At 31.5% G+C, this 11,308-nt stretch overlaps 1 protein-coding gene across 1 annotated transcript; it reads right to left on the minus strand.

Moving 5' to 3' along the window:
- Positions 1-1,474: 1,474 nt before the first annotated feature.
- Positions 1,475-9,483, minus strand: LOC139089944 (uncharacterized). The gene is made up of 4 exons (XM_070639601.1): positions 9,078-9,483; positions 5,563-6,030; positions 3,954-4,212; positions 1,475-3,688 (listed from the first exon to the last, which is right to left on the minus strand). Exons 1-4 carry the CDS (start codon positions 9,171-9,173, stop codon positions 2,523-2,525), a joined length of 1,989 nt encoding a protein of 662 aa, XP_070495702.1. The 5' UTR covers positions 9,174-9,483; the 3' UTR covers positions 1,475-2,522.
- Between the last annotated feature and the right edge of the window lie 1,825 nt (positions 9,484-11,308).

Raw genomic sequence — 11,308 nt, forward strand, 5'->3', positions numbered from 1 at the left:
ATTTGTGAACGACCCATCCAGTTCAATACCTTGTATAAATTTATGCTTGAATTTAAAAGTTTGTCTAAGTTTTTATTTTTCATAAAAACATGCTTAATCCTCACAATTTTTCAAAGGTTACTAAATCCTTCAAATAGCATGTTTGATAAAAGTTTTCAATGTAAAATTTGTATGAATAACAACGACCAATCATCAAAAAGCTTTTGATCAGTTTATTTAGAATGAAACTAAATCCTTTCAATGTAAATTTAAAGTAAAATTCAACATTCAACTAAATCCATAGATATCAGCTACAGTGTCTGAATTTCAATTAATAAGAATATTTTTAAAAGCTCTTCTAAAAAAAAAGCTTTTCATAATCAAAAGCTTAAAAATTGTGAATATTTTTTAATCTCCTTCATTTCCCTGTCCCTTTCATCTGCATGCTGTCATGAACTACGTATTAAAATCTCAAGATTCACCTTGTTATTGAAAAGAAAAGAAAAATAAGAATCGGGAGGGCTTTTAACCTTCACCGAGTAAAAAGGATGAAATATATGTGTAAAATTGAGAGTCGATTGTCTTTTTATTGATTTTGTCCTTAACAAAATACTTTTTTAAGGTTATTTCGGATATGGATGAACAGATACAGAAGTAAAAAGGTTTTCCATATCAGAAATATGACAAATTGTCGTAAAATGAGTATAAAATTTATTGTTTTTTCTGTCCTTTCATTCTGTTCGTTTAATTTTTATAAACAACAACTTTATGGATGAGATCAAATCGGGCGTAATATGGAGGTGGGAGACCGGAGAGTGTCATAATGTAAAAAAATAAAAATGAAAAATGATTTATTGACGTAAAAAAATCAATTATCCTTACAGTACTGATCGTTTCTCATTTATCATTCTCTATGATAACATTATGCGCATCAAGCGGTATCGTTTTAAAACTTCTGCTCGTGTTTGTTATTGGATATGAGATGGAAATTCGATGAGATTCCTTTTATGTCATGTTTTTAAATTAAAATAAATTCTTAGGTAAGATGTGAAAAATATTGGATTAAATTTGTTACAAAATGATTAAGCTGGGGATTAATGGCTTACATTTGGGATTTGAATTTTGGTTTTCCTTTTCAATACAGAGTTGTTGACTTGAGTTTTGGTTAGAATTATCGTTATTTTAGTACAAATTTGAAATAAAAAATGTGAAAGTTGATTATTTTTGAACTTTAGAAATTACTCTACAAAATTGCAAATTTTAACACTTTCTGGTCATTTTACAAGCCCATAACATATTTAAAACGCAACTTGGAGCTATGAACTAACAAAAGATCGATAATATGACAAGAAATTATGTCCAAATAGACTGAATTTCAAAAGAACAAACAAATTTCAGATTGTAAACAAAGATTTGAACTTTGAGCTTTTTTGGAAGCTTTTTTAAAAAGCTCTCAAAAAATTGATCTTCAGAAAATTGCTCAAATTTAGACCAATCAACAACTCTGTTCCTGATTGAAATAAATTAAAACAATTAATTCCTTTAATTTAATCGTTAAAATTTCACCATAAATTAAAACTTCCCTGATTTAATTAATTTATCCAATTGAATGAAATCAAGGAACACTGCAGGACAGAGATAAAGACATTCATATCAAGATGGACTCTGTAACTTTAATTAAATTTCTCGAGAAATGAAAAAAATCTGTGGTCGTCATCATTCGAGTGCAGAATTGAAATTTACTATAGGGGAAGTTGTGAAAGCAAAGTGAGCATTATTGTTCAGGGACATTGTCACTAAATGTAATGTAAAGCTGTAGTAAACAATTTAATATTCCGAGTATAATTTTTCTCGATTTCTGATGCATAAGCATGCTTACACATTTAGAGTCCCTTGGAAATGTTTAGGTAGATTTATTGAAGGTTAAGGTTCTCGGTACCGGCGATGTCAATGCAGGGAAATAGGAATAAAATGGCACAATCGAGGAATGTGTGCCAATCGAGCCTAATGCTTAGTTCATGTATTCAATTATTGGCTGATTCACAAAGAGCAATGTAGTGCATCACTTTATGTCCTCTAACCCCATCACATATCCAATTCCAATCCACACATTACTTTAAAGTATCAAAAAAATATTTTTAGAAATTTTTCCAGATTAAGCTCCTCACTCGAGGGCATATTATTGACATAAGACCGAAATTGTTTAAAGGAATTTCGAGAAGGCTGTCTCAAATAACATCAGTTCTATATCCAAGGACACAGGGGGAATAAAAAAATAATTTCCAATAACAGAACAGCAGCAGCTTACATGCCGATAACCGTATATATGAAAATTAAGGAAAGGTTATTTAGGATTTATTTTATGCAAATTAGATTGTGTCTAGCATCTTCATCTTCATCCAAACAGATAGATATGAATATAATATTCGTGACGGAAGAAAATGAGCTTATCATCTGCCTATCTATCATTTTTTTGTGTGTTAATATAAACTAATTAACATTAATGAACAAAAAAAGTTGGAACTGAGAATTTTAAGGAAAAGTTAAAGTGTCTGAAATTTCCTCGTATTTTTCGACATGCTTGAATTGACATTTTCTAACGAGTATGTTTGTGTTGTAAGCAATGGCTCACGTTCAGCAGCAAATTCTTCTTCAACAGCCACTTGTTGAATGTCTGAATCTCGTCGACTTGTTGAATGTGTCGTTAGTAAGCTATCACTATGTTTTGTAATCAATATTTTTGGAAAATGCATACCGCCATCTGCTGATGATTGGTCATCATCTGTTACATCAATTTTACTACCGCCAACAATAAGTTTCTTAAAGTTGCTCAATAAATTCTTACTCGTACTATGCGTAAGGCCGTTTTTTGTTGTTGCTGACGACGTTGATGCTTGCATTGATGAAGGCGAATTGGCAGTCGATGACTGTAATGGCATTTTACCAAGTGGATCAAAATGTGGAGATAAGAATTCATGATGTGAACTACGTCGTGCACTTGCCGAATTAAATAATGAATCAGATGGCGTACGATAAATTTTTGTGGAATAAAATGCTGTATTATCATCATTCAAGTGTGACGTTAGTGATGATGAAGTGCCAAAGAAGAATTCACTAAGTTGTCTTTTTAACTGTGGCTGAAAGATTTGTGGCATATTTGTTGTTACTTCTGTCAGGCTAGCCTTACGTGAACCACATGTTGATGGCGTTCGTGCCTGTATCTCATAGTGCAATTCAATCTTTGTCTTCTGCTTACGCCATATATTATATATATTCTCTTGAATTGTTTTGTTTTTGAAGCCATACAACATTGCATTTATCGTTGGCGAACACAGCATAAGGAATTGTATGAGATAGATGATTATGTTTAAGACAGTCTCCGTTGTTTCATATTGTTGCTTTGTTTCCGTTGATATAAAGGAATTATTTGACTTTCGTATGAAGTTGAATACAATGACGAAGATGTAATATGGACAGTAAAGTATGATAATCGAAGCAAGTAATTCAAAAACGACAAGAGTCGCTTTCTGACTTTTCCTTTGCATCTCTAAGGAATTTGGCTTTGGCGGATATAAGCTCGCTAGAGGAAATGGTTGATTTATTAATCCCGGTATGGGAGGAAATGGATTCTTCTGATGAGTTATGGCAATTTGTGCTGATAAGACTGATTCATAAATTGCACTTGCAATGCGATGACGTTGATAGTTGGCTGATATGAAACATGAAAGGTAATAAGGATCCATAAGGGAAATAATTTAAGAACCAGAGTGTGGCCGCCTCAAATTCGGGTTTTTCGACATTAGATTGTCGAAAAATTCGAACAATACGAACTCAACTTATTTTGAAATAAAAATTTACGTTACGAAGAAAAGTAAAAGTAACGGTCAAAAAAAATTTGAATACTACGAAAAAAAATATTATTGAAAAAATTTAACGGTCGCTATTGAGAAAGCCACACTCTGGTATGAACTTACCTATTGTTAGTATCCGAATATTACAGGCAACAATCAACGTGATTGGCAAGAATATTGTCAGTAATGTTGTCAGAAGAATTTGTACTTCAAACCAATAATAATCCCTATCTAGATTTCTATTCCATTCATTTTGCACGTCCATGTGTTTGAAAAAACAAACACCCATTATACTCCGTTCACCCGATATCATTAGCATCACATATACGGGAAATATTGTAAGGATTATTATTATCCATCCGCTACATAAAAATATTGTAACCTATAAAACGTAAAAAAGGACAATAAATGAGATGGTTCCGACAGTAAAAGCAGTGTCAGTGAGACGATAAAAAAGTAAGGAAATATATCTTTGGAATTTTACCCTCGAGGAAATTTTCAAGGTAAAGAAAGGACGGACGGGCAGATTAATAATTATCATGGTAATTTAACATCAGCAAGTTACCACATAATTAAGGAAAAAATGCTCATTATTGAAGGAAAATCTATTTAATTAACACAAATGTATGGAATGTCCTATATTCATTAACGTGTCATTTATTCCTCATATTGCTTCTTGGCATATATGTATGCATTCATGTTTAATATTTCAAATGGTAAGGAATAATTGCTTAGTAATTTATAACTTGAAATATTTATTTGGATAATTAAAGGATATAATATTTTTGTATGTGTGGAAACATAAGTCAGGGGTTCTCAAAGGTGTTTGATGAGAGTCACTCGTGACTATTTTCTTAGCAGAGGTCGAAATCGAGTCGATTTTAAGTCGGCTTCTCAATACAAAATCCGATACGACTTCGAGCTCTGCTTATTAGCTTAGTTACTTATGGATCTCATAAGACTGAACAGTTAAAGTCTTATGCCACACCGTTTGAGAATCACTGACCAAAAAGCCAATAGTTACGTACATGAATTTTTCAATACAAATTTTTAATTAAAAGACAATTAAAATGAAGCATAAAGTAGGTTAAAATGAAATATTTGTAATCTTTTGATATCCTCAAATGGGGAATAATTGCCATATGAGTCAAATAGCTTTAAAGGAGACACGTCTAGCAATCTAATCATCTAAATTATTTAGCCTATAAAAATGTAATTTTGGTCACAGTCTTTTAAGGCACATCATAGGAAGCATTTCTAAGAAGGAATATAGCTTTGTACAGCTATACTCAATTGTTTATTCCTTACTGATTTATTCATTTCTTTACTTTTTTTCTATTTTTAATTAAGTTGCAGGTTGAGCATTGGAAAATGGAAAAATAAAATTTAAAGGCATAACATTTATTTTTAGATGTACAAATATCATGAATAATTTATATAATAGCTTTGTATATCTGTCGAGTTGATTTAATCATTTTGAATCAATTAAATCGATTGACCTTGTTTAATTTTTCATTATTTATCAATTCATCCGTCCTCTCAGTCCTTTTAGGCATTCCAATTGATTATCGACAGTCAGAGTGAGTAGGAAGGTTGGGGAGGGTGGCAAACTTGCCTCATATTAAAGCATAATTCAAATATAGGCTGTCACCCCTGACAGTCGTTAAATGTCGAATAATATCATGACACATGGGTGATATATAGACATAGAAGTTATTGTTTAAACACATACCTTTTTTGTTGTAAATAACGTGTTATAATGTAACGGCGAACAAATTGCATAATATCTATCAAAGTTTATACAGCTTATTGTCCATAGACCAATCGGTTGTAATAAGTGAATTAATAAATCATTAAAGCTATAAACGGAATCATAAATTGATGAGGTTTTTATTATTGTTGCAGCGCTAGTTGATGACGAACGATATGTTGATGTTGTTGTCGTAGACAATATCGTTTTTGTTGTCGTATAGTCAAAACTATTTGAATACAGTGCATTACTGTAATGATTATGAAGACTCATACTACTTGCAGTTGTTGTGATTGTTGTAATAGCAAGTGATTCCGGTGTCCCCAGATCAACTCGTTGTATATATGATGGTATAATGGAATTGTTTATTAATGCCCATAAATACAGGATCGATAATGCTAAACATACAATGCTTAAATGTAGGAGCAAAATTCGGTTTGGTGAATTTAACTAAAGTTGCGTCCAAAAAAAAGAGAAGAGATGAAATGATTAGGTATTCATGTTATGCTGTCAAAAGAGTAAAGAAAAGGGCGAAGATCCTTAAATATTATTGAATCTATCTACTCAAAAAAGAAGAGAAGTTGAATGAAATAGTCAACGAATGGATCAATATGTGCATCAATAATGATCAGAATTTTAATCAATTTCATATTTGTATTCAAGAAATTTTTGAATTTTTATCGCATTCATGGATATTTTCAGGGTTGGGGATCTTTGCTGGAAGGTTGGAAGTCATTTAATCTATTCTAATAATGGATTTGAATGTCGAAATCAATCACTCTAAAGCAGAGGTCGGATTTGACCTAAATATTATCAATATGGAACCAAATAGACCAGTGGTGGACAACCTGTGTGCCGCGGCACACTAATGAGCCATCCACATATTTTTGGAAATGCCACATATCACATGCCGTGCATAGATTTGGTCAAAACTAACCACCAAGGTGTGTCTTGATCCAAAAAATTTTATTCACCACTGCACAAGAGCAACAGAGCAACAAGAGCAACAGACAACTGTAAAACAGTTCCACTTGCCATAAGCTACTTTTTTGTAAATTTAATAAAATTGCCACAGCAGGAGCTTATGCAGACAACTACAGTAATTTTCTCCACATTTACTTCCAATTCATTGCTAGTGACATCATCCCACGATTTGATATCCCTTCCAACCCTGCTCATATCAATTTCAGGACATGAATAAATTTAGAATGCAATACAGCTACAAATTGATCTCCCACTTACTCATAATTTGATCTCTTTAGTTCATGACTCTTCATCAAACTTATTTCAATGCATGAATAATTTTGAACAAGTTTTTGTAAGCATTGAAAGGCTATTCACGTGTCGCATCTAGTTCTTTAATATTTATGACTAATAAATGTAAGGATTAATGTCCTTTAGATCTTTTTATGAATTTTTTAATAATGAATGAGAGGATTCAGCCTTCCAAGAATTAAATATTGTGAATTGAGCCTTCCAAGGACCTTTATCGATTAAAACTAAATATTTACTATTTGGAAAATTAAGCGAAAAAGTTGTGAAGCAGGCAGAGAAATTAAAAAGTCGAAGGTAAGAAGTATGCGTGGTTGAAATTAAAGCTTTTCAGGCAAAGAGGCTTTTTGAAAGTTTTGAAAGCCTTTGGGATTTTCGGATGATATTAAAAAAATATTTCGAGCACATTTGATATATTGAATTTAGTCCCGAGCGACACGAATGAAGAAGGCTCTGTCATGAAACTTTAAAAGCATTAGAAGCAAAGCTTTAAAAGCGAATCTCAAAAAGCCTTAAAAGCGGAGCTTTAAAAAACCTAAAACAGAACTTTAGAAGACTGAAAAGCGGAGCTTTTAAATATTTAAAAGCAAAGCTTTAAAATAATTCGAAGCGAAGACTTAAAATACCCAAATGCGAAACTTTAAAATGCACACATGCGAAATCATAAAAGCGAAGCTTTAAATTTTTAAAATTAAACTTTAAAATCAATTAAAGCAGAGTTTTAAAGCCTAAAAAGCGAAGCTTTAAAAGCACAACCCAAAGCTTTCTCCATTTGCATAGCTCGGGATAAAAACAAGACCAAAAAAGTCTATTTGAATGATTATTTTATGATGAGAATCAGCCGACAGCAATCTATATTAATATCACCCAATAATTGTTTATTCTTGATGAAAGTTTCAAGCTTTTAAAAATATTTTTGTTGTCGTTGTAAAAATTCTGATTTTTATAATAATGAATGTGGGTGGATAAAAAACAAATGTTCATATTTATGCTTGCATATATTCATATAGAATGTTTATATGTATCCCCTGTGGCAAGTAAGTACTTTTTATAAATGTAAAAAGAAGAATTTTCAATTCTAATGCGGAAAAATTCATCCTGAAAAGTTTATTATGAGGAAAATTTGTTGGAAATTCCTAAAGTTCATCATATTTAATTGGTAGGTACGACTTTGTTGTGTAATGACGCAAATGTTGTCATTTTTGACATTTTAATAGCTTCATTTAAATTGAAGCTTAAATTTTCGGATTATTATGCTCAAATTACCATTAAAACTAGAAAAGTCTCGAACTTTTTAATGAAAATAATGAGGAAGAAACAGATATGAGGATGTAGACTGTCATAAATCCATAAATTAATGTTCATTTCTTCAATTCTCATCTAATCCTTGAAAATGTCTTGGAATTGAAACAAAAGTTTGCAAAAAGCTTCTTCTAAATTATATTATGCACGTCCAATGCATGAGAAAATCCCGAGAATCCCGAGCAATAACAGAAAAGTTGTAAAAATGCATTAGCATTTCAACATCAGCGGGAGAGAAAACAGAAAAGTTTCTCATGTATATATTTTTATTTTATCAGCGAAGATAATGCGACATAATTTTTCATTAAATTTATTTGTCTTGTCGCATAGAGCACAAGACATAATTCTATTTTAATGCACATTCTTAAAGATTGAAGTTGCTTATGTCTGCATTCTGTCTGCGTGTGTTTTTACTCTTTTCTCACTTTTATGGATTGAGATTTAAAGCAAAGCTTTGATTTGAAGTTGATGGACTAGGGTAAAAGGGATTTCCCCTTGACCACCTGTGAACAATATTTCAAAATAATTTCTACCGTTTTTTCAAAATATCCATCAAAATGCGCTTTAAAGCCATTCATTCCCAAACTTTAAGAGCAATTCTCTCCTGACAGCAACTTCATTCATAGTTTAACAAGGTGTGCGCTCCTTCAACGACTTAATAGCTCTATATTTTCATTTATTTATTCAATTTCATTTCATTTCTCTCGTCTCGTCTACAATAGTCATTTTATATTCATTTCCATTTGTGTCTTGTTGGTAACAACAATTTGTTACAATTATGACTCTTTTACAGTAAGTATATTGATGTTCGTGACATGAAATTACAACTCCTTTTTTTTTTTTTTGAAAAATTCAATATTATCTAAAGCAATAAATCATCGGACCCGTACAGTTAGGGATGGGAAAAAGTTCAAGGCACTTACTTGTTTTGTCAATATAACTAAGACGATGATTGAAACATTTGCAATTATTCCAAAGCATGATACAATAAATGATAGTAGGATTGTAGCAATCGACATTTTCCTTCCGCCAGTTTCGTCTCCTTTAACTATAAACTATTGCAAAATGCCTGCAAGAGTTTTTCAGATGCTGTTGTTTTTTTCCTTCTTGTTTAATTCCGTCGTCGTCACTTGTTTCTATTGCTGCTGCTGTTGTTAAGCAATTAAGGTATTTTCCACACACAAATGCTCTTGCACGCTTTATGCTTTAAGCGTATTCTTAATATTAGATAATTAAAATTCATCTCAACCAGCACTTATATTCTATCCATCTTAAATGCTTTTAATGGATATTTGATACAAATTAAGTTCATTTTGTTGTTGATGATGAGTTTCATTGCTTGCATTTTTAATCAGCTTTTTTTGGATTCAATGGTTATACATGAACAGATTCTTTTACAACTGCTTACTGCTGGAAATTAAAGAGTATATTGTTAGTGATAATTAATTAAAAGTGGATGCTGGTTAGGGTAGAATGACTGTTATTTAGTACTCAGTCATCCATTATTCAAAGTCAAATTTACATCCCACAGAAGTACTTGTGCATTTAATAATTCTTACAGGGTTTCATCATCATCATCATTATTATTAGGTATGAAAAAGGTAAGGCATGTTAAGTATATCCATAGAAACGCTTAAGGTAAGTAAAATAATTGGAGTAAAAAAGGTAGAAAATATTCATGCTTTTGATTCTTTTCACGTGACATTGGTTCCATAATTCAAAAACAAGCTGATTATACAAATGTCTACATGTGCTTGCAATTCATTGATAAAGCGTCAAAATCCTTGGAAGGACATTAATCCTTATCTATTGTTAAAAAATGCTTATGAAGCTATTTGTGTCAGTTCTATCGTTTAATCTGAGTTTATGGATATTAACTGATATTTATTGTCTAGACTAGGCTTCTTTAAGTAGGAGCTTCTTTTCAGCTTAAAGCAGTGATGAGCAACCTGTGTGCTGCGGCACACGCAACTGCCATGAACCATATGTACTGTGTCGCTAGGATCGAGGCTTGCCACCAAGGTGAGTCGCGTAAAACAATAGGTTGTGCACCACTGTCTTAAAGTCGTGTCTTCCAAGTCGACTCCAAACGACTTAAAAGCATTCAAATGCATTGAAAAGGAACCAAGTCAATTTGACTTGAGCTCCTCAGTGTATTTTTAAGGAACAATTTATTATTAAAATATAATTACAGTCTTGACATTTCTGAAGGCAGAACCCACGCAACAATCAGATATTAAATTTAATTCCAATAAGTTTGCAATTTATTTATGGACCAATTTTATTAAATTATTATTTTAAGGATTATTGAATGTTTTTATTTCTGTGAATGTACATCCTTCAATTTTGACTACTCGGACATACTTTAGATCTCATCTAAATTGTCAATCAATAGATATTTATGTCCAGAATTGTCAAAAGTCTTTCAATCAATTGAGAAGCATCGTCTGCTTCCAAGCAACATTGTAGTCACAGTGCATCTCATGGCAATAAATTTAAATTATTTTCGTGTCAGTAAATCTTAGAAAATCTCATTATGTATTATATTCCAATATATTGGAAATAAGAAAACCCCAAAAAAAGGAAATTTAAAGCTTTGAAGCTAAAAGATCAATCGAAAATTTTCCAATTTCTTTATGTCTTGAGGTGAGATACTGAATCATATTAGATCATTATTATGGAAAATGGATCAAAATTTTATACTTAGTTGAAATTCTAAGGACAATTTTGTATTTATAAAGTTAGGTTTCTTAACCTCAAAATAAGTCGCTTAGACGAATCTGGAAATTCTTGGAATTAGACATTGTGAGAGTGTAAAGTCATTAGGATTGAATGTGTTGCACATCATCAAACTCCAACAAATCTCTTTATCATATCATGAGTACACATCCAGCACTTTCCAATTTCTTCTCGAAAATGAATCATAAATTCATAAATAATTCTCAAAACTTTATTAAATTAAACAAAAAACCATCTTGAATCCGTTCAAGTTGTATCAAATTGCGTAATTCTAATGCGTATTTTGCAAAGATTTCATTTGAGTGCTCTTCTACACCTCCTCAAATGTTTATTGACATGGTAACCAAAAAAAGAATCAAAATTATTTCATTAGATGTAATTGAAAGGATTATTTCCATGTCTTGAAAAATTTTCA

This window comes from Chironomus tepperi, unplaced genomic scaffold (assembly GCF_022539635.2).
Source record: "Chironomus tepperi strain 1889 unplaced genomic scaffold, CSIRO-AGI_Ctep_v1 contig_196, whole genome shotgun sequence".
Taxonomy (NCBI): domain Eukaryota; kingdom Metazoa; phylum Arthropoda; class Insecta; order Diptera; family Chironomidae; genus Chironomus; species Chironomus tepperi.

Coding starts and splice junctions, on each gene's coding strand:
- LOC139089944 (XM_070639601.1), bottom strand. CDS start 9,173: ATGTCGATTGCTACAATCCTACTATCATTTATTGTATCATGCTTTGGA. Junction 6,031..9,077: donor TAGTTATATTGACAAAACAA/GTAAGTGCCTTG, acceptor ACGCAACTTTAG/TTAAATTCACCAAACCGAAT. Junction 4,213..5,562: donor CGTTATTTACAACAAAAAAG/GTATGTGTTTAA, acceptor TACGTTTTATAG/GTTACAATATTTTTATGTAG.